Below are 24,272 nucleotides of genomic sequence, written 5' to 3'. Positions count from 1 at the left end.
TGCGGAATTAGAGACCAGGTAATTCGTGCCATTCGTGATAAACTATTCCTATTATTGAATTGAAGATATGTTGTGGAGTGCAATATTCTCGCTGGAATAGGGACAGTGACATTATCTGTTTCAGAATGGACGCCTTCCCCAAGTGTTCTGTCTGCCAGCAACAATTTACTCTGAAAGGCCCTGCCCCCTACCTACTGCCCTCTCTTCATGCTGTGTGTGAAACGTGTGACATCTGCAGCTGCTGGTGTCATATCATGCTCTACATGTCAGAGACAGGTCAACCTCATAGACACAAACCTCCAGAAGGATGTAGTCAGACAGAAGGAAATACTTCATCTGACAGACAAACATTGCCCTACTGAGCTTCTCTGTACACATGAAGATGACGGCAACCAGGCTGTGTGTTGGTGTCAGGAGTGTGAGGAGTTACTCTGTGAATACTGCCAGAACATGCATAATAGTTTTAAAGCTACCAGACGACAAATTCAACACGAGGGAACTGGATAAATTGAAATCCGACATCTCTACCTTCGGGCCTGTCAGTGGACATGGATCAGCATCTGATAAACACACACTTACAGGTGCTTACTTCTTACTTTAACGATGGGCATTAATATTGACAGTAATACCGATAGAGCTTTATCAAAAATGAAAAACAGTTTGAAACATTGATTTACACTTTCCTATTACATAATGCCACCTTAAGATGGCATATGGACGCTGTATTTAGACATTTCCAATAACAATAATTCAGTGAAACATTTAAATCAGCTGAGGAAGCATTTGCTGGTTATCATGACATAAAAGGCTTGAATGGTGAGCAGCTGTGGGCTATCTTATAGACAAAGGTACACGGACCGCCGAATTCCATTTAATTGACACGAAGAACGCACGCAGGCAGGTAAGTACTTGTTAGTCTGTAGGCATGTGTATATACGTCGCGTTGTTTATTAGGTAAGTACATCAACATTTGAACATTTTGTACATATAATGTTTACATTGTCAACTGCCACAGTTTGGTAAGGTTATTTTTCATTACCTTGAAAACATTTATGAAATAGAAAAGAACAAAATTAAAAACAGTACTGTTTACATCTTTTTTCCCATGCTATGTTATCGGAATGGATACATAGTATTCTGATATATATCAGAAACACATTCCCAAACATCCTTATGATTTGAATAGAAATATTAACGAATAGTCACAAGTTAACGACATTAGCAAATACACAGCTTGGTAATCAACACTCAGGTTTTGTACAATATGTTATCCTGGTATTGTGTACACATAATGGACAAGGATCCTTCTTAGTATCATTACCCGACAGCAGTCACATTTTGTGTAAATCTTCACTGTTAAACAGATCCAGATGTGTCGTGGAAATGGTATGCTAAGATGGAATACCCCCCCCCCCCCTCCCCAAAGTCCTGAACATCGAGCTTCCTCTTTATTTGTTCATGTCTGTAAACAGAAACAAGGACCATTTTGACATTGCTATGTGAGTCAAGTCAGTTTCGTAATTGTTGACGTTACACTACTGATGTGCGCCCTTCTCAAACAGGATATGTTACTGGCTCTGCGCTAACGTGCAACCACGGGGATGTTGTACAGGACGCTGCTGAAATACTTTCACACTGAGCACTTTCAGTATCACTGAAATCCATTGGGAGCCCAATTTTCTTATCAAAGACATGAGACTGGTTATAATGCGTGTATGTTTTCCATCTTCTGATTGCGTGGTAGGGCACTGGATTTAGACTCATTAAAGCATTGGCTCCTGGGGTTTGAGGGTGCGAGGTGTACTATCTCCAAGGATAAAGATCCAGAGGGGCTTGAGGTGTCGGGAAGTATGGGGTTGAGGGATGCGAGGTAGTTAACTTTCCTTAATAAGGTGACCACTATATAACGTTAAAAGAATCATATGTCAATATATACTTTGATGCATGAAAAAGTAACCTGTAAAATATTCCCCCTTGGAGACTATACGTAAAGAGCATTTATGGATAGCAAGTTAATATGCCTAAGTAATGAGTTTGCTCATATATATTAAGCAGATAATACAATTTTGTGTTTCTAAGCCGGAGTAAACGTTGAAACTGCAAGCTCAGTATTCAATGGAGTTTATAGCTTTATTTTCATGAATATTATTGGAATGGGTTTAACAAGGTGATGACGTCACTTTCACCATTCACAGGTGTAAAAAGTCTCTTTGACTTTGGTGAGACATGATCTTCGATTACTTAAATGTCAGTTATATAAAACTAACTGGCAACATTGAAAGTCCTCCCGGCAAAATTGTATATTGTTGATAAACTTTGCAATGAACTTCGTAAATATATACGAATATGATCAATTTGCTGTTAAAATATTTGGTGTTGGAATTATAAACAGTGTTGGAATGATAAATAACCATATTTTCTAGTCAATACATATGACGCGACAACCTGTGTCCAGCCCAGCAAGTGTGTTCAGACTGTGATAAGTGATTGAAGCGGACGTAGAAGTTACCTGTTGATACTGTCTCTGTTGAACACTCAGGTGTAAAAACATCGTCAAACAACTACTTTGTCGGTGTTTTCTTTACTAACTAGTATAAAAGGAGTTTAGAATACAATGGTAGTTTTATCATAATATGAAGTTTATACAAATGTGTTTTCAGTCGGCAAGCGTCTATTTCTGACTACAGACAGCGAACAAGCTCAACCTAACAATTTCGTACACAATGTTTCATTGCGTGTTTATTTCATTGTCAGTCAGTGTAAATTTGCATGGAAAAAATTTAGAATACCGACACAAATATTTTCACAGCGTTATAATGTCCATTTATATCAGAATTCTGACACAATTCACACACAGACAAAAATTGCAGCCGATATTCAGTGCGCTGTTTCACTGAAACGAGGTTGAGAATAAAATGTCTAATTTGTTGTCTTAAGTCGGGAAATGTGTTAAATTGCAAACAAAATGTATATTTCCAGGTCCTCAACTACAACTGGACACTGCTCGAACCAACACAGACATGTGCCACAGACGGTCAGCTGGTCAACTCGCAGCCCGCCACAGGTTACGGAAATATGAGGGTACATGTGCCTCCAACTCCATCCTCCTTCCTCCATCCCCCTCTACTGTCACCCCTGCCCCACACACCCCACAATACTGGGAGACACACTCTAGGGCGGGTGTGGTGAGTAGAGGGTGGTGGCTTGTCCTGGAGGTGGGTGTGGTGGAGGAGAGCCAGGTGGACAGTGAGATGTATGTTTATCGACAGTGCCGCTCCTGGTGTGTCGGTGTAGGGAGATGTGGCACACACCCGGGGGGTCTCTGTACCGGTGTGTGGCAGCAGGGGAGGAGGGGAAGTGTTACAGTAACACAATGTCTGACACACCCGGCACACAGGCCACAATCCACTATGGCGTTGTGCTGGATGTGGGGAGGGAGAGACTCGCCTTCATCGACCTGGACAGAGAGGTTGTTTTAGCCAAGGTGGATGTTGAGTGGAGGGAGTCTCTTCTTCCCATGTTTGCTGCTGGGCCGCCAGGTCTCTACACAGTCAACATGAAGGTGATAAGTGGGGCAGATATCACCATGACTGACACCAAGAAGTCACTTATCTATGACGCCTTGAATTAGACAATAAAATAAACACGGCATTGTGTAAACAGGTAAGTGTGATTTATTTATTTATATTTTTTATATTTTAAATTGTCAAATGTAATTGTAGTGATTGAGACAAGAATGTAACGAGGTCAGCTAAATGTGAAGATGTTCAGATTCGAATCGGAAGTCAAAGTTGAGGCTGAAACATGGAAAAATGTAAGTTTGTGTGTCCACGTTTTCACGATACCCCGCTTTACTAGCGCCATAAAGATAAATATCCATCCATCCATCCATACATACATACATACATACATACATACATACATACATACATACATACATACATACATACATACATACATACATACATACATACATACATACATACATACATACATACATACATACATACATACATACATACATACATACACACACAGTTACATACATACACACACAAACACACACACACAGATACATGCATACACACACAGACACACACACACAGACACACACACACACACACACACACACACACACACACACACACACACACACACACACACACACACACACACACACATTCCACGCAGTGGTCGATGGGCCCATTTTCTACCAACACGACGCTGCAGCGTTCGACGGCCCGGATCCCCAGCGCCGATTGTTATTGCATCGGGCCTTCAGTTTGAAATATGTTTACGCCCTTGTAGCCCTCAGTATATTTTCTCCAAAATAGAGTCTTTGGAGACCCATCCATGAGTGAGTGAGGAGAACGATTAATTATAAAACTACAAATAAATAGATAGCACATACATTGTAAAAACCTGTCAACGAAGGACAGACTATAGAGGACAATACAATATAAAAATGAACTATAGGTTGCCAAGAACTGAAGATAGATGACTATACTAAGGACCATGGGGATTTACAGTACATTTGTTTCCTGCATGGACTCTAGCTGGATTTACATCGTCCCGTCAGCCGTTAGCAATTTAGACAAATCTAGCCATACAATAAAAGAACACTTATTCTACGATTATAAACCTGGAAAACTTAAATTTACATAAAATGTTTTGGGAAATGTGTACCCTCTCAGGAAGGCAATGCTTTTACAGTACTTTAAACCCCTTTGAGGGTACAGCCACTAACGATTTGAGGTACTATTTTAATCTTCCCAATCATAAAATATTTTATGTACTTACAATTCATTCAACAAATCTAATTCCTATAAAATGCAATAATTAAAGGAGGACTAACATTGCTGAAAAGATCCTTCATAGTTAGTGAATTAAAAGACTGATCCCGTGTGATGGAATACTCAACACAATCAAGCAGGACATGCTTCACTGTGATTCTTTCATCCCAAGGGATGCAGAACGGAGGATCCTTGCTTTTCAAAAGGTATTCATGAGTATATCTCGTATGGCCAATACGACATCGCTGCAAAATGACCTCTTCAAATATAGACTGACAACCCAAGTGGGTATACCCAATATAAGGTTTTATTGCATGTAATTTATTTACACCCACTTGGGTGTCCCACTTCTTTTGCATCAGATCACGAATATACGATCTAATTGTAGCTTTATAATCAGAGTATGGAATAAGTGGTGTCACAGATTTGTTGAGTGCTGCCTTGGCTGCCAGATCAGCCATTGTGTAATCAGCAAAGCCTACGTGGCTTGGTAACCAACAAAACATGATGTCGTACCGGCCAGTAGCAAGATCATTATACATTTCTATAATTTCTATTAAAAGTGGATGTTTACATAACAGGTTTCTAATTGCCTGGAGGCAAGAGAGAGAGTCTGAATAGGTTATATACTGTTTAGGTCTAGGATGTCTTTCAATATATTTAAGAGCCGTTCATATAGCGTTTGCTTCTGCTGTGAAAATAAAACTGTTATCCGGTAATCTGATAGATATTGTTCTGGATCCAATGACAGTGCCACAAGCAACTGCGCCACCATCCTTGGACCCATCTGTAAATAAGGATTTGTATGTACTATAGTTAATTTTGAATTGATTATATTCTTGCTTATAATGTAATTCACTTGTTTCTGTTTCTTTAAACCTCGTCAGTGTTAGGTCAGCTTCGGGTCTTATTAGCTGCCAAGAAGGAGACGAAAGAAGACGGGAAGGAGATATATTGGCTAGCTCAATGCCGCCAGCAGAAAGAAAAGGTTTCACTCTTGGTCCAAGAGGAGAACAAGAGAAGACTTTTTATTGTATAGATCCTCATAAAGAGGATTAAAAGACAGTTAAATGCAGGATTGGCCTCCTTAGAATATAGTTTTGTTATATATTGTAAGGAGAGTTTTATACGTCGTTGAGTAAGAGATGGCTCATCGGCCTCGACGTAAAGACTCTCAATAGGAGAAGTTCTAAATGACCCAAGACAAAGTCTTAGACCTTGATGGTGGATAGAATCAAGTATTTTGATTTTACTTTTACAGGCTCCCCCATAAACGATGGAGCTATATTCAAGTTTCGAACGGATGAGAGATCTGTATAGGTGGAGTAGGGCACTTTGGTCTCCTCCCCACTTAGAACTGGAAACAACTTTTAACAGATCAAATGCCTTCCGGCATTTAGTTTTAAGGGATTTAATGTGGGGTAGAAACGTTAAGTGTGAGTCGAAATTAAACCCAAGAACTTGGCCTCCTTTTCTACTTTATGCGGTTAATACTTTCTGCAGAAATGCAAACAATTTGTTTTTGTTATAGAAAATTTAAACTCGTTTCCAAGTGACCATTTTTCAGTTTTATTGAGACAAATCTGTAATTGCCACTCTATTGTATGCATATTTCTGCCTGTACAAGAAACGTGAAAAGCATCCACAAATAATGATCCATCAATTGAATCGCTTAAAACCTTAGAAAGACTATTGATTTTAATACTAAATAAAGACACAGCAAAATACTGCCTTGTGGGACACCCTAATCGTGATGAAAGTAGTCTGAGAGAGTTGATCCCACACGTACTTGAAACTGTCTGTCAGTTAAGAAATAGATATGAATTGAGGCAAGCGACCTCTCAACCCAAAAGAGAGTAAATCTTTAAAAATACCAAGCTTCCAAGTAGTACCATACGCTTTTACAAAATCAAAAGTTTGATTCTGCATGTTGTTTTTTAATGAAAGGATTTTTTAACAAATGATTCAAAACGACACAAGTGGTCAATTGTGCTTCGGTCTTTACGCAACCTACGTTGTATATCAGTGATGAGATTGTTGGTTTCCAAAAACCAAACTAAGCGATTATTTACCATTCGCTCCATGGTTTTGCAAACGCAACTAGTTAAGGAAATAGGTCGATAATTTGATGGATCTTTCTGATCCCTGCCAGGCTCTGGAATAGGAACAAATATGGATTTTCGCTATGAAGGGGGGAAATGTTGCGTTATCCAAATATGGTCAAAAAGTAACGTTTCGAGACATGATTCAGGCAAGTGTTTTACGATGTGGTAAAGGATATCATCAGGTCCTGTTGCAGTATCGTGAGCCTGTGATAGCGCAGCATGAAGTTGATGCAATGAAAATACCTCATTATAATCTTCACCATTATCAGATATAAAATTCGCTGTTTTTATTTTTGGTGTGTTATTACATTATTTAAGTTATGTACAGTCAGATGAAGGCAAAAATACTTCTCTGCTTTCTTCCTCTTTTTCCTAGCCTGTTTGCATTCATCATTAAACCATGGTTTATGGATGTGCGGGTTTACAGAGGACTCAGGAATAGTTTCATAGCTACATGTTATAGTTCGTCCGAGAACATTTTAATTGGATCACGTACATCCATTAAAAGGTCTGGCTTAAGTTCTTCAAGGCAGGTGGCCTGAAATAAGGACCAATTGGCCTTTGAAAAATTTCATCTTGTTACAGGCGGATCATCGGAAGGGCTAATTGCTGTAAGTACTGTTGGAAAATGGTCACAACCACAAAGATCATTATGAACTGACCATTCAAATTCATTATAAACGTTTGAATCAGTGAGTGACTGGTCTAAATAAGAATATGTTCCCGTTGCAGGGTGTAAATATATGTCAGAGCCATCACTGAATGTACATAAATTATAATTAGATATAAACTCTTCAAGAACTTTCACTTTACTGTTGGTATCAGGACTTCCCCATAATGGGTTATGTCCATTGAGTTCACCCATTATGGTACAATATTTTGGTAATTGGTCAAATAAATCTTGAAGATGAGTCTGGTGAAGAAAGGAAGAAGGAGAGATATACAAGGAACAAAAACAAAAAATTATATGTAAAGTTAGACAAACAGGAACAACCTGAAGATTGGTTTTAAGAGGAACAAGGCTATGAATAATACCATGTCTCACAAATATGGAAGATCCACCAGTAGATAAGAATGGTATTTACGCAACTCAAACTTATCATTTTGTTTGAAGTACGTTTTTTTGAAAACTAAATGCTGATAGTTTAAAGTCATGTGCTAGTAATTGTACTTCATTAAAATTGGTCCTAAGTCATCTACAATTCCGTTGGATTAAGGAGTTATTGTTCATTTAATAGCAGGGGGTAGTTCTGGAGACAGACTTTTCCCCTTCCGAGGTGAACTGCTTCTATTTCGCGCATGGCAATGAGGAGAGGCGTCCATGTCTTCTAAAAGTTGAAACTTCCTATGTGTTTGTACAGGATCACGTGATCCCTTTTGTACTCGATCAGATTTTTGTCTGTAATCTACCTTTTGGCATTTTTCACAACAGGAGATATTGTTTGCAAGCAACAACTGATAGAATATAGTACACCTGATGGCTGAGGGGAGGCTTCATTTATTAAATGTTTTGCCTCATGATACCTGACATTCTTTTGGATTTGGATTTTGACAGTGTCATATTCACGTTTCCAGTTATGACATGACTCTGACGAAGACATATGATCTCCAAGACAATTGACACATTTTGGAGAAGACAAACAGTCAGAACCTTCATGATCATCTTTACCACATCAATAGCGTGTTGCACGATTCCTGCAGGATTGGGCACCGTGATCAAACTTTTGACACTCGTAACAACGAAGTGGGTTTGGAATATACTGTTCTTCGATGTTACAATATCCAGCTTTTATGTACTGTGGGTGTTGGGGTTGTGAAAAAGAAATTAAGTATGTGTTGGTATTTAAAGTTTCTCCATTTTTCTTAAACGTGAATCGTTTAACACGAGTGACTCCTTGATTTTGCAGTTCAGTAACTATTTTCTTTAAACTCATGTGGGCAAACCAGGGATCTCTGTCTCTCAAAATGCCTTTTGCTACTGTTCAGAGACTTGTGCGGAGAAACTGATACTTCAGTATTGGTAAGCTGTTTTGAGGCAATGAGGGTAGCAGATTGTTTTGCCATTTTACACGCTATAAGGAGAAACCCTGATCTAATTTTTCTAACAGCTAACATCATCAACAAGTCAATAAATTGCTTTTGATGTCGCAAATGGATTTAGTTTTGGCGGTTCACCGTCAGTAGAATCTACTCCATGTATTTGGATACCTGTTTGTGGTGCTGTCCTCATCAGAGGACACACACTCATCTAGTGCTCGTTTATGTTTTGTATGTTGAGCAATGGTTGATAATAGAAAGTTCATGTAGACACGCTTTATCGTTGTACAAGCTGGACCGTCACATGAAGACATGCTGGAATGTACTTGTAGGTATGCTGAAGACATTCTGGAACATTACATACAGACGTGCTGGAGTGTTCATGTAGACAAGCTGGAATGTTACATATAGATATGCTGGATCAATACATGTAGACATGCAGGAACATTCATGTAGACACGCTCGATCGTTACATATAAACATGCTGGAATGTACATGTAGACATGCTCCAATGTACAGATAGATAGATAGATAATCTTTATTTCCTCCAGTTTGATGAAGATTACAATGTGCAGTTATGATATATTTTACGTTAAATGATTATGATGAATGGGTGTTTCAGTCAGGATTGTTCATATACATACAAGTGTTTTAACATGTGTCGCCATTTCCTTATAAAACGGCTTACAATAATTATTACGTTTGCCCACACACCCCTCTCTAGTTCCATGATACATTCTGTTGGGCATCCACCGAGTAGAAATGCAAGAATAACATCGTCATCTTGATCCCAGATCTTAACAAAAGTATCTTCATCCAAAATATCACATATAGAGTTCCTTTCTGTCATTCATATTAATTGTACATGACATAAACACGTGCTTTACAATATCATTGGCGACAGTTTTACAATAACATTCTCTTGAAACTATTTCAGCTGCTCCATATCTTGCAATGTCAGTGAACTGGTCATTCTTCTCTGTGGCTAACATCCAGAGATAATGTTCCTTACTGGATCTTATATTAACATATCTTGACAGAGTTAGTCTGGAGTTCAGATGGACATGAAATAGATTGTCTCTATGAGATTTAATGGCATCATTCACGGCCCTGGACCAGCTTTCCTTATTAATAAATTGACTATTATTGATATAGTTTGCTAGTATATCGTTTAGGTTATACTTATGTACAAGTTGCAGCATATTATATATCGGGGATGTTCTACTACATACGTTGCATGCAGAGCTATCCGAACACATGAATTGGCCAAGGCGAACTAGAAACATTACTTTAAAAACATAGTTATACTTTGCATTACATAACCTTCCTAACAGGTAGAGTGCTCTTCTGTCTATGTAGTACTGGCTACCACATATTGCTAGAATGTTACATATAGATATGCTGGATCAATACATGTAGACATGCAGGAACATTCATGTAGACACGCTCGATCGTTACATATAAACATGCTGGAATGTACATGTAGACATGCTCCAATGTACATGTAGGCATGCTGGAGCGTTCTTGTACACATAATGGAATGTACATGTAGACATGCTGGATCGTTACATGTAGACATACTGCAATGTGCATGTAGGTATGCTGTAGCTTACATGTTGACATTTTTTAGCTTTACATGTAGACATGCTTTATGGCTAGATATAGACATGCTGGAATGTACATGTAAAAATGCTGGAATGTACATTGTGAATTGTTTCATGTAGACAAGCTGGTATGTGCATGTAGACATACTGCAATGTACATATGGGCATGCTAGAGTTTTCATGTGGACATACCGGAATGTACATGTAGACATGCTGGAACGTTTTTGTAGACATGCTGGAACGTTACAGGTAGACATTCTGGATCAATACCGGTAGATATGCAGGAACATTTATGTAGACATGCTGGATCCTTACATATAAACATGCTGGAACGTACATGTAGGCATTCTGAAATGTAGGTCTGCTGGAGCGTACATTTATACATTTTGGAATGATACATCAAGACATGTTGGAGAAAGACGAAGATTCATGTACATATGCTCTATCGTTATATGTAGACATGCTGGAATGTACATGCAATCATGCTGGTGAATTCATGTCGACATGCTAGAATGTACACGTAGGTATGCTGGATCGTACATGTAGATTTTTTGGAACGTTACCTGTAGACATTCTGGGATATATCTGTAGACATGCTTGATCGTTACATATAGACATGCTGGAATGTACATGTAGACATTCTGGAACGTTTCGTGTAGACATGCTCAATCGTTACATTTGGAACGTTTCATGTCGACATACTGGAATATACATGTAGACATGCTGTAACGGTTCACTTAGATATCACGTAGACATTCTTGTAGACGTGCGGAATCGTTACATGTAGATGTGCTGGAATGTAGATATGGACACGCTGCTATATACATGTACACATGCTGGATCTTTACTTTGAGATATGCAGGAATGTAGATGTAAACATGATGGAATGTAGACACTGGAACATTACATGTAGGTATGTTGGGGCGTACATGTATACATGTTGGATCGTTACATGTATACATATTGGATCGTTATATGTAGACATGTTGGAAAGTTCATGTAGATATGTTCGAAAGTACATGTAGACATTCTGGAACGTTACATGTCAGTATACTGGAATGTTACATGTAGACGTGCTGGAACATTCATGTAGACATACCTGAATGTTCTTGTAGACATGCTGGAATCTAGTATGTAGACATACTGGAAAGTTACATATAGACATGCTTGAATCTACATGTAGACATGCTGGAACCTTCATGTAGACATGCGGGAAAGTTACATATAGACATGCTGGAATCTACATATAGACTTGTTGGAATGTACATTCAGACATTCTTCACCGTTACCTGTAGATATGCTGGAACATCTTTATAGACATGCTGGATCGTTACATATAGACATACAGGAATGTACATGTAGATATTCTTAAACGTTGCATGTAGACATGCTGGATCATTACATAGAGACATGCAGGGATTTACATGTGGACATGGTGCAAGGTGCATGGTGGATCATTACGTGTAGACATGCTGGAGAGTTCATGTAGATATTCTGGAATGTACATGTAGACATGCTGGAGCGTTCATGTAGACATGTTGGAATGTACATGTGAACATGCTGCAGTGTACATGTAGGCATGCTGGAGCCTTCATGTAGACATTCTGGAATGTACATGTAGACATGCTGGAAAGTACGTTTTGGATCATTACGTGTAGATATGCTGGAATGTAATTGCAGATATGCCGGGACATTCATATAGGCATACTGGAATGTACATTTAGGTATATTGAAACGTTACTTGTAGACATTCTGGAACATTACCAGTAACTATGATGGAACGTTCCCTGTAGACATGCCGGAACGTTACATGTAGACATGCCGGAGGGTTCATGTTGACATGGTGGAATGTACATGTAGGTATACTGAAGCGTACATGTAGACTTTCTGGAACGTTACATATTGAAATACTGGAACATTCATGTAGACATTCCAAAACGTTACATGTAGACATGCTGGGACGTTACATGTAGACATGTTGGAACATTCATGTAGACACGCTTTATCGTTGTACAAGCTGGACCGTCACATGAAGACATGCTGGAATGTATATGTAGACATGCTGCAATGCACATGTAGGCATGCTGGAGCGTTCGTGTAGACATGCTGGAATGTACATGTAGAGATGCTGGAGCATATATATATACCGTCTCTTCAAGTGGGATCAAACTTGGAGTGAGCAAGTCTTGAGGGCGTGTGAAATTGACTTCTGTATTCTTATGGTTAATTTATGACAATGTCTTTTTTGGCTCTTTAGGAAATTAAACGGCGTTTTCAACTGTTGCGTTTCCAATGGATTCCAGCACATAATGAGTTTACACTATGTATATTGAAGTGTCAAATGTTCCATACACTCACATGAACTAAATCACTTATTCACTTCATTGTACAAAATGCAACGTAGTTCCGTCTTTGTGCACAGATGTACACATAAAATATAACATTGTGTATTTAACATTGGTGCAATATTGAACCAAATGAGGAATATTTAAAAGTTTTAATAAGATGCTATATAGAGAGAGGTGTCGTCAGTGTCGATTCATGCATTCGTCCATAATAGAACCAACAGACCAGTAACATGGTCATAATACAATTCTCACCTGAATATTTGAATTTGAGCAGAATAATCTCTGGACGTCTGAATTAGGAATAATAGCATATATGAAAACGAATCGCCGTACATAAAACAAAGTGCAAACTTCGAAATATTACCAACATTTGATTAATTATCAACCTAACAGTTCGCACTGGGGAAAGTGTAATTACATTTATACTGGTTACAGGAGCACTTGAAACCCCAGGACTGCCTAGTGTTCCTTATAACACGACATCGACGTAGGGGTAGCCTAGTGGTTTAAGCGTTCGCTCGTCACACCAACCATACGGGTTCGATTTAGGTAAAATGTTTTAAGCTCGTTTCAGGCGTTCCCCGCCGTGATGTAACTGTTACATTGCTAACAGCAGGGTGATACGAAAGTCACTCACATCGGTGTGAAGGAAGAACGGACTGCAGAATACACTTTTTTGACTGGAATGTTCAGAGGATTCTTTGAGTACATCAAGGTAAAGGTGCGCTGACAGCAAAATCCAATTTCTCTAAAAACCGCGTATGAATTCACAACCATGACGTCTCCTTCCGAGACTTCATCATAGAGCGTTCTGAAGAGTTTGTATCCCACTTCAACATCATCAGCGTACGTTGGACCCAGTTTCCAACCCCCCCCCCCCCCCCCCCCCCCCATCGGCTTTCCGAAGAACACCATAACCGATGACGTCATTAGAAAATGTATCCGCAGCTATGTACACATAGGCCGCAGTTGCAATGATGCATTTATGAAAGAAAATAGTTCTCTTGACTGGAAGTATCCGTGCATCGTACTCCTCGACAGGTCCAAGGAGGGCACCAGTTACCGGAAGTACGCGAAACTTTGTGTCCAGTAAAAGTGGAATCTTGACATTCATCTTTTCCTTTGTCAGCATTTGTATTTCATGTAAGGGTTTGAAACCTTCTTGAAATTTAGGATTCAGCGCCAGGATTGAAATGTTTTTCTCCCTACATTTTGATAGTGATGTTGTTTTCAGCTTCTTCCCGATCATCTGATTGTGATAGTCTTCATCAACGACGAGACATGCTCCGTGAGAAGCAGTATCGTCGAAACCAAACACGGTACAACAATATAGACTTATGAAAAAAAACACACTTGACTGAATGACTGATTTAACATTTAAAGTAATATCCGTAGTTGTTCTTCACCGTGAAGCTCCCGGGGTAGAATGGGCCTTCAGCAACCCATGCTTGCCATAAAAGGCGACTATGCTTGTCGTAAGAGGCGACTAACGGGATCGGGTGGTCAGGCTCACTGACACATGTATTCGGTTCCCAATTGCGCAGATCGATATTCATGTTGTTGATCATTGGATTGTCTGGTCCAGATTCGATTATTTACAGACCACCACCACATAGCTGGAATATTGCTGAGTGTGGCGTAAAACTAAATTCAATCACTCACTCACTCCGTAATTGTTCTGCCGAAGAGAGTAAAGTGAGTGGGTTTAATTTTACTCCGCAGTCAGCCACATGCAAGCAATATCACAGCTATATGTAAATAATCAAGCCTGGACCAGACAATACAGGTGATCAACAACATAAACATCAACTACAACTAGGATACGATAACATGTGTCAACCAAGTCAGCGAGGCTGACCACCCAAACACGTTAGTCGCCTCGTACGATAAGCATGGGTTGGTGAAGATCGTTTGTAACCAGGACCTTCACAGGTCTTTCGAGGGTTGAACACAGTATACATTAATAGTGAACGTAAACGTCGTGCAAGTTATAAAATAGACAGTATGACAAGTAGGACCAGCATTTAATAAGACGACAGTCCAGAGCCATTCCTTACAGAAGCGATCTGTCGTTCAGTAGCATCTAAAGCCAGGTCACCATGCTAGAGACGTCTTTTAGCTGCGTTTTACCCTAGCAGTATGGACAGAATGCATTTAGCCACTTATTGACGGCTTCAATTTATTGAAAAAATAGTGCATTACTTCCCCTACTGCCACAATCAACCATCCATCTCATTTCAAATGTGTTTGAATGCAGTCAAGCCGTATGTAACGGCGGAAGTGCGTTAGAGCTGTAGTGAGAGATGTAGCGTTGTCATGGTTAGAATTGCAAATGTCAGTCTACAAAGTACTGGGGTCAAAACAATATCGAATGACGGGAGTTCGACCGTTGGCACAAAATGATCCCCAAACCATTACGTCGTTGTCCTCTGCGTCCTCTGCGTTTGGTTCAGTCTAACCTGTTTCCTCACTCATCTCATCTCATCCTTAGCGTTAAGCTCGACGAAACGGAGTCAGGATAGGTCTTGTTTATGGTCGTCTGTGTTGGACATCTGGAGTGTGCAGACGATTCCTGATGGCCTGTGTCAACTCTTTAACTCTACTAGTGAATATTACAGGCACAGATCGTGGCGGTGAGGTAGAATTCGCTCGTCACGTCGAAGACCCGGGTTCGAATACTGCAGCCCATCTCTGGTGTTCCCCGTAGTGATATTGGAATATTGTTAAAATGCTGGAATATTGCTAAAAGTGGCGTTAGCAATAATTCCGTCAGTACATGCACAAATCTGTGGCGCTGATTCGTACGTCATCTTGCCGTGACACCCGCGCAGGGCCCCAGAGCTTAGGCGATCTACAACTGCGTCCATTTCTTGAACACGAATCCTCCGACAGTACTGTCTTACAAATTTAGTCCAGATCGTGTGCAACTGCTTCAAGGAAGTGTTCACCATTTAGTCGATTCATGGCATGCTCCCGCTGCTGATTTATGGAGTTCTCGCTTACTTATTCAGCGTTTGAAGAGTGCCTTTGTTTTGCCTTTTTTATTGTATGTGTATTTACAGTCCGAAGCAAGTGCTTAGGGTTGCTTCACGTGATTGTTACCAATACGTCATGAGAGAGAGAGAGAGAGAGACGGGCAGACAGAGACACAGAGAGAGAGAGAGACAGAGAGAGATACAGAGAGAGACAGACAGAGAGAGAGAGGAAGAGAGAGAGCATATCGGCTGAAAGTGTGGTAAAGGTTGCGAGAAGGTATTTGAATTCTAGCCAGTTGTTTTCATAAATCTCGCAATATCGCAAACGGGCAATTGCGCTCTTTTATCTAAAGAAGCATATTTGACTCATCGATAATGTGGCCGTCGACTCCCTCAGGTCCCGACCAACCTGAGGGATCCGCATCAAATGCATTTTGGAGATATTCGAGAGACAGGTTCCGCCCTTCTTTGTTGACCAGCTCAGCCCCGCGTTTCATTTCAGAGCCTATCAAACGTCTGATGAGATAGCCTGCCATCGCCAGTGAGTAGACAGGAGTATCTAGCGTGCAGACACCTGCTTCAAATCTATGAGTGTAATTGAGAATGTTATGACCCACGTGATGAAGATAAATATGGTAACAGACCCATACTTGTGTCACGTCATTCTAGTCGTTTGATTGGATAACCGTCACCTTCATCACATGAAAACACTTATGTATGTATAAAACCAAAACGAAATGCCACTGAATTTAATAACGGATAACGTAACACTCACTCACTCAAGTACCCTGATTTCTCTCCTCCTCCTCCTCCTCCATTGGTAGCACCATGTGCAAATTCAACTAACAAATGAAAGAAATCATTTTGACTACACAGATGATTATTCGGTCGTGTTGTCGGTCCGATGTTCAGACCTCCTTGACGCGCTTTCTAACAAGTTGACCTTCCCACTCATAACCCTGTCTACCATTGTTAAAAATATTATGCAAAATCATCTTCAGCATCATTGCTGTCAGCTTTGCATAGACATTAGAAGAAACCACAGACGCCATCAATAAAAAAATATTGTAGATTTTCGACCTCAACTTCAAATACAGAAACCATTATAAAAAAATAAGCCTCGATTTAACTAAAACGTCATACATGGGGTGCCGTGAAAAAGAGCTCGGGATCACGGAAAACAATTGATATTCGTGACTGAATCCAACCAAGCGACCAAAGAGGAGTGGGATGGACTCCCTCATTCAACATACAGTCTAAGAAATCTTTTCTGCCATCTAAAATTTAAGAAATTATGAGCTGACTTGACTAACCTTTGTGTAAATCTAGATCGTGCTTGTTTTCATACTATACATATATTCCACAGTGTGGTACAGGACAATAATTATATAAAGACAGCTATATAGCATCGCGGAGGCTAGAAAATAAAATGAATGCAATCATTCAATTCAGAGATTCTGTGTTCTAATCTAAATTATCCCATGATTAACTAACCTATGATCTTGAAAAAGGTTATTGTTTCAATAACTATATGGACTTTAGGTTTTGTTGTTACTAACGTCACACTCAGCAATATTCCAGCTGTATGGTGGCGGTCTATAAATAATCGAGTGGGATCCAGACAAATATATATTGACAATAACATAACCAGTACACACAAATATATATGTATTAACAATTATCACTGTTGTCTTTCATTTATTATTTGTACACTTTACGACAGGCAGTAATCTGCATTTGTCTCAAAATTCATTACGTTAGATAGTTTAGTAGGCCATGCAATATGCTGTTGATTAAAAACAGCTTTTACGTTCAGATATTAAGCTGATGAGTTAAGCAGTCTACACGAATGACACATCCATTGCGAGCAGTGATGATTTCTGGAGAGACCCGGGCTAGCGGGGTTGGGTGGTCAGGCTCGATCACTTGGTTGACACATGTCAGTTGCGCAGATCGATGCTCATGCTGTTGCATCCCTGGATTGTCTGGTCCACACTCCATTGTTTACAGACCACCGCCATTCAGCTGGAATATTGCTGAGTGCGGCGTAAAACTAAACTTACTCACTCATTCACTGGAGAGAACTGGTTCCGAATAATCTCTGCAATCTGCAGTTGAGATATGAGGTGGTGAAGGCATTCATCGTCAAACATTGTGGAAGGACAGGGCTGCGTGTGAGCTCCATATGTCGAACATTGTCAGACAGATGAACGTATACATCACAAAGCCAAGTCATAGTGCAGACTGCTTTCCGCAGAAATGCGTATGGATTCAGAAAAAAATGCTATTTTTCAATTTTTTGATGATTATAAGTGTCATTCTGAGGTAACTGAATATGGATACCAATAATCGAGCCGTAATGCCAATGTGAGAAAAACATATCTTTATAAACCTATCACAACATAGGTATGAAGTATATCCAAATTACTAGGCTCATAGTGCCCCTATCTCTCTCTCTCTCTCTCTCTCTCTGTCTGTCCCCCTCTCGCTCTCTCTCTCTCACAATTCGAACTGGTTCCAAAATTAACATGTAGTAATTTCCATAGAATTGAAATGCAGCTTTACAATTTTTACTCAATGTTCATTCACATCGTACGTCAAAGCCGTTTTTTGTATATCACAAATATACAAATGGATATGGAAATCCAAAACAATTGAAGATAAAAAGCACATGGGACATACTTTGTCAATGGTATTACTTTCAATTTCGATTTTTCAATCGTATTTTCACATGTTTCCTACAAACAGATAATCATATAATACTGCGACATAATGCGGAATCCCCACATATCTGGGGAAACCCATAGTTATTAATAGCGCAATGGCGTAATCGTACAGCGAGAAACGGCCCAGTTTGAGTGGAGTAAAATGTAGGAATTCCGCTTCCGTTTATTTAGCGTGTTTGTTTACCCTGGATACAAGATGCTGATTCCAGTGTATCTACGAAAGAGGAAGTCAATATAATTGAGGTGAGTGTACTGCATGGGCTATACACATTGGGAGTGATTTACGAACTACATACTTGTTGTGGTAAGTGGTTGCACGCGCTGATTGAAATAGACGATCGTTTGGCAAGATATTAGATTAGCAAAATCTCAACGAATACTGCCAGTGTACCAGAAGCTATGCCCTGCAAGAAAGGGACTGCAGAAAAAAGAAAACCAAACTGGTCAGCAGACGAAAATCTTTTTCTCGTCCAGCTGATAGATGAAAATAAGAGTGTTTTGAGAGGGAAATTCTCTCAAAAAGTCTCGGTCAGCAAAAAGAAATCTACATGGCAAGCAATTGCCACCCAGCTCTCCGTGGCCTTTCCACACGTTGTCAGAACCACTGACGAATGCGAAAAGAAATATTATCAAAGTCTCGTCAACAAATTGCTGGATACAGGAGACAAATCACTGGAACAGGTAAACGTAAAATTCCAGTATTGAAGATATAGCCCAACAAACGATGTTATCAGTGTGACAATTTTAATGTTTTTATAGGTGAAAATTATGTGAAAAATTATGTTTTTTTTATAGTCAGATCTTGTAATGTTTTTCACGTTAATGATTATACAGGAAATTGTCTTCAGTTACATATCTAGAATGCATAATATATTCTAAATCCAACACTCACAAAAACTTCACTGACTTACATTGCATCATGTAATTTTGTTCCTCTTATGTACATTCAAATATCAATTGATAAAGAAACTTTTGAAAAGAAAACTGCACTGTTTTAAAAAATATTTCACATGCAACAATTTCTTTTACACTTAAATTAACATGTTCAAGTAGCAGAATATAACAATATAACACAACATCTGATTAGTGAAAAACAAAATGGAGGAAACGTTAAGAATATTATTGGAATGATGACATTTCTCTAACAATAGTAAAAAAATGTTGATGCAAAGATAAGGAATAGAAATATTTTGTCGATGATGAAATTATGTCATATATGAATTTTTAATGTTATGTTTATTACTTGTAATTTTCATACCATATATTCACAGGAGGAGGTCAAAGTTCAGCTAATTTGTCAGCTGTAGACCAGACAGTCCAGGATATACTAGGAGAAACTAATGTTTCAATTTCTGGACTCGATGAAGGCATAGACACCTCCTTTCTTCAAGTCATTGACATGACAAGGTAAAATTCCTATTGAAATTGCAAATACATAACTATGGAACCAAATATTAATACAATGATGAATAACTGTTTATACTAAATGTGTGAAATTGTTGTCTGGTTGATGTTTATAAAAATATGTACATGTGCATACATCTTGTTAGAATATAGATGTATCCTGGATGAACGTATAACACACAGGAAGAACACTTGCTGTTGTGTTTAGGACAGTTATTGATGTGATATACGAAGTGGTATTTGACACCCTGAAACTTTTCATATCGTAATTAGTTGATATAATGAAAACACACACTAAATATATATATATAAAGTAAACAGCATTGCACCTTACAGTACAATAACATGTGCACTCATTACTTCCACTCTTTATCTATGCAGTTCACAGTGCTTCAAGTACAGACAGTGCAGCCCACATACAATATCCAGACAAACGACTGTCAGCCTGCACAACTCCATCCACTGCCTTGCCATGATGATGACAAGAACCATCAGGCCAGGAAACGTCAGCTGGAACTAGATGTCCTTGAAGCGCAGCTCCAATATTACACACTGAAAAATTAAGAACGAACTTTGAGCATGTCATATATAAATTTCCACCATACGATATATTCATGGGAGTGGGATGGGATGGGGTCGGGTGTTAGAATTTGTTATGTGTTTCTTGGCAGATGTGTTGGTATTCATAACTATGTGTAGACACATAACAGCATTTCATATTGCATATGAAATATGGCATTAGCAGGTTTGACTGCATCAGATAACATGCAAGGTGTTAGTCATTTTTTCATTACCCACTTTTCCTTAAAAGGGGTTTAAATGTTCATAGGTAGGCGTAGATACATTAAATCATTTAGCTTTCCAACTTTCCAAAACCATTTAGCTAATTCTCTCTATACTTTGCTTTAACAGGTACAATGATATCATAAACGTATAACACTCTCAGGCATCGTTGAAGAAAGGTGAGACCAAACTTTTATGACAGTTTTGACAGTGTGTCGGATTAGACAGGTGCTAGTATTGTTTGGTCACTGTATTAGGCCTTAGGGCAGGAATAGGGCATAAGGTAACATAGTGTTATGATAAGGGTCTTGGGTCCAAGTGAGGGTTCCAGTGAAATCCCTGAAATCTAACTGGCGTGATGGTCTGCTTGGGGGAATTAACTCAGCAGAGTCCGAAGTCACAAGAAGCTGGGCTGAGAGCTAGAACTGGCCTGTTTAGGGAGTCTAAACCCTACTGATGGACAAAAGTAGTTGGAGACTTTTACATTAAAATTGAAACAATACAAAGATTATCATTTGTTGCTTTATATAAAAATGGGACTAACCTACAATAGCTAATGAGATGCAGAATAAACAAAATGGGGTGTGTCCTCAGAGAACAACTTTAAAGACCAGACAACGAGAGCACTTAATCTTTTAATCTTATTCTAAGTGGCATTATTCTTGTTGGCACATATATTGCATGGTTGATTGCTTGCTCTGGGCTAAATCTTAACGACCCTTAATTGGTGTTAGAATAATGTTATTTAATTGTATATGGCATGTTTACCTCATCAAAGCAGTTTATTAAACTGTCTAGACATAGCCCTTGTCTTAGTGAATGTTTTTTCTTACAGTGGAGTTCTGATTAGCTCAGGTTAGGATTTTAACTAGAACATCCGTGAGATTGTGTGGTCATATTTTTTTCAACAGAATGTCGATGAGGTGAGATTTACTTCTCATGGCTGGTGTCTTTCTCTAAGCTTTCACTGGTACATGATGAAACTAATATTCTGTACTTATATTTTCCAAACATCTGAATGCTAATGCTGGTTATATGTAATAATTAATTTTGGTATGAATTATTTTTTCATGATAACAAGGCAGACATGAATGTTTTCCCCATGTTTACCAAAGAAATTGCTCCCTTATATACATTCAATGCTTTTCTGTCATAATACTGTTCTGCCGCCAAACAAAATGTTGTTATTTGTGCAAGAGGGATGGATTTATGACCTCTGTACTATAAGTTTCATTCTGTTAGCAAATCGTTAGAGGGTTAGGTCATGCCTCAGCAACGTCTCTCCGATATCTATTTGAAACCGTGGTAAAATGTATATGTTAACACTATCTGCAAGCCACGGTATCTGACCGTTTGGATCACAGAGGGATGCATTTGCTATACATGTAGAATTGCCTCACATCAGTCTAGTAGTCTGTTCAATTTTGGAGGATTTTAACATATTTCGACTGTTTGAATGCGGAAGCCTCAATATTCATATTCCTTATATTAGACTAATACACTTTTACAAATGGAGCACTTGGTGAAATGCTACTACCTTTTAATTATCAGGAATTGTAAAAAGTAAATTATTTGGTTGATACTTGTTGAAGATCTCTATAGGTTTAGCCATTAACTGGTATGTATTTATCTGTTGTCTGTTGAACTGAATACAATAAAATTGTTTGTTAAAATATCATACTGTCTCTTTCATTGCATGTAAGATTTTACCTTTGGAATTTAGAAGTGAGTGTTGACAAACTGCTGCCTATATCGGAGACCATTCCCAGCTGGTTGAACGATAGGCAAGTTGAAGCCATCGTTGCCTGGTACTACTGGTGGACTCCCTGAGGCAGGCCAATGTTTCTGTCCTTGCAGATGTTGTGCAGCATCGCACAAACTGTTATAACCTGTTAATGTATTACATTGCATTTGATATAGTAGTTTACAGTCTGAGGAGGATTACAAGGAATTAAAAATTGCCTATTTATTTTTGATTAACATGACAATGAATTCTGCAGTTGTAGAAATACATCTCAATATCTCAATACAAACATTTCACAGTCATCTTTGTGTAACCAGAGTCTATTATATGGTCTCTGGTGTAACGTGATAACATTTACTGTATAACTGTTGATTACAAACATTTCATGAGTAACAATATCAATTTTCATCAATAGGAATGCATGATACGACATTAAAAGCTTATATAAACCTTTGCTGCCTTTTCGGGTTTGAGACGAATTTCACCGTGAAGAACACGAAATCTTCTTTTCAACTGCCCTATTGCTCTTTCAACAACACACCTGGTGGCCCTGTGTGCACTGAAAACATTTTGTAATACCAGTAGCTGTAATACACATATGTTGAAAAATCTGTTACATCTCACACTTAAAGTTGTTACAAGGCTATTATTATAATATTATTTACTGTATATACATGATATATATTTGGATTATATTTATAAGGATTTGTTACGTTCCAGTATAATTTAATGTTTTGGTTATCCCGATTACCAAGGGAAGTCACTCTCCTTCTTCATGCTACCAGTTTGCATGATATTTAGCGGTCATTTACCTGTTGTATCTTGTCCCTTGTCCAGCTTGTGGGTTGATAAATGGTGTCAAAAGCCACCTGCGACACGGATAACCACTGTCTCCAAGCAAATGGCAACCATTAGGTATGATTCCATGGTCAAACAATAACCTGACACCACTTTCGTTCAGGATGCGCGAGTCGTGTGTAGCGCCCGGCCACTTCGCAATTATGTCCGAGATTCTGTCGTCGGAATCAAAAACCACTTGAACATTCAACGAATGGAAGATCTTCCTGTTAACATATTCATTCTCATGCTCAGTTGGTGAAATTATCCGGACATGGGTGCCATCTATAACCCCAACAACTCCTGGGAATCCACCGATTTCATGAAACTGGCGTTGATGGTGCTGTATTTCTTGTCTGTTTATGGGCATTCTAATGAATCGGCCAATAAGTTGAGGTGTACATAAAGCATTTAAGGTATCTGTAATGACATTACTAACGGTGGGTTGGCTTACTCCAAAATCATCTCCATTGCAAAGTTGCATTTTTCCGGTGGCTAGGTACCGAAGGGTAATAGCAACTTTGCTGTCAGCGTCTATGGCCATGTTCCGCTTGGTTGGAGACGTCAGTTCATTTCTGACCAAATCAGTGACAAACTTCATGCCACCACTGTCCAGGCGGTACCGAGATATCAATTCGGTGTCATTATACGCCGTAAATATGTCTTTTCGTGGTCGAAAAACTCTCAGGTGGTGACGCTGGGCAGCCATCTTTTCTCAGGTAAGAAAATTCTTAACTTGCCAGGAGTGCATGCTGAGGACTCCTAACTTTTTGTAAAGTTATGAGTTCTTCTAAGACTAAAATCACTTTATTAATTTAAGATTAAAAATTGAATTTTTCTAAGAATTAACCTGAGTTAAGAATTCTTTTTAACTCTTAGAATCTATTAATCCGGCTCCAGGTCTCCTTGTAGGCCA

The 24,272-nt window shown here is 39.0% G+C and overlaps 2 protein-coding genes across 2 annotated transcripts; one reads left to right on the top strand and one right to left on the bottom strand.

Annotated features, from left to right (window-relative positions):
- Nucleotides 1–18,987: 18,987 nt before the first annotated feature.
- Nucleotides 18,988–20,512, top strand: LOC137270083 (uncharacterized). Its single transcript, XM_067803884.1, has 3 exons — nt 18,988–19,222; nt 19,860–19,995; nt 20,374–20,512. The coding sequence occupies exons 1-3, from the start codon at nt 18,988–18,990 to the stop codon at nt 20,510–20,512; spliced, it is 510 nt and encodes a 169-aa protein (XP_067659985.1).
- Nucleotides 20,513–22,586: 2,074 nt separating this feature from the next.
- On the bottom strand, nt 22,587–24,065 carry LOC137270081 (putative nuclease HARBI1). Its single transcript, XM_067803883.1, has 3 exons — nt 23,332–24,065; nt 22,970–23,078; nt 22,587–22,664 (listed from the first exon to the last, which is right to left on the bottom strand). Exons 1-3 carry the CDS (start codon nt 24,063–24,065, stop codon nt 22,587–22,589), a joined length of 921 nt encoding a protein of 306 aa, XP_067659984.1.
- Between the last annotated feature and the right edge of the window lie 207 nt (nt 24,066–24,272).

The sequence above is a fragment of the Haliotis asinina genome, unplaced genomic scaffold (genome assembly GCF_037392515.1).
Source record: "Haliotis asinina isolate JCU_RB_2024 unplaced genomic scaffold, JCU_Hal_asi_v2 scaffold_38, whole genome shotgun sequence".
NCBI classification, from domain to species: Eukaryota; Metazoa; Mollusca; class Gastropoda; order Lepetellida; family Haliotidae; genus Haliotis; species Haliotis asinina.
Note: the sequence above shows the minus strand (reverse complement) of the source record. Positions and strands in the feature narration are given on the sequence as shown.

What these genes read in the sequence shown, in the direction of transcription:
- LOC137270083 (XM_067803884.1), top strand. Translation starts at nt 18,988, where the DNA reads ATGCCCTGCAAGAAAGGGACTGCAGAAAAAAGAAAACCAAACTGGTCA. An exon ending in CGAAAAGAAATATTATCAAA is followed by an intron (nt 19,223 to 19,859) that starts GTCTCGTCAACA and finishes ATATATTCACAG; the next exon opens with GAGGAGGTCAAAGTTCAGCT. An exon ending in CAAGTCATTGACATGACAAG is followed by an intron (nt 19,996 to 20,373) that starts GTAAAATTCCTA and finishes TTATCTATGCAG; the next exon opens with TTCACAGTGCTTCAAGTACA.
- LOC137270081 (XM_067803883.1), bottom strand. Translation starts at nt 24,065, where the DNA reads ATGGCTGCCCAGCGTCACCACCTGAGAGTTTTTCGACCACGAAAAGAC. An exon ending in CAAGGGACAAGATACAACAG is followed by an intron (nt 23,079 to 23,331) that starts GTAAATGACCGC and finishes AAATGTTTTCAG; the next exon opens with TGCACACAGGGCCACCAGGT. An exon ending in AACCCGAAAAGGCAGCAAAG is followed by an intron (nt 22,665 to 22,969) that starts GTTTATATAAGC and finishes ATACATTAACAG; the next exon opens with GTTATAACAGTTTGTGCGAT.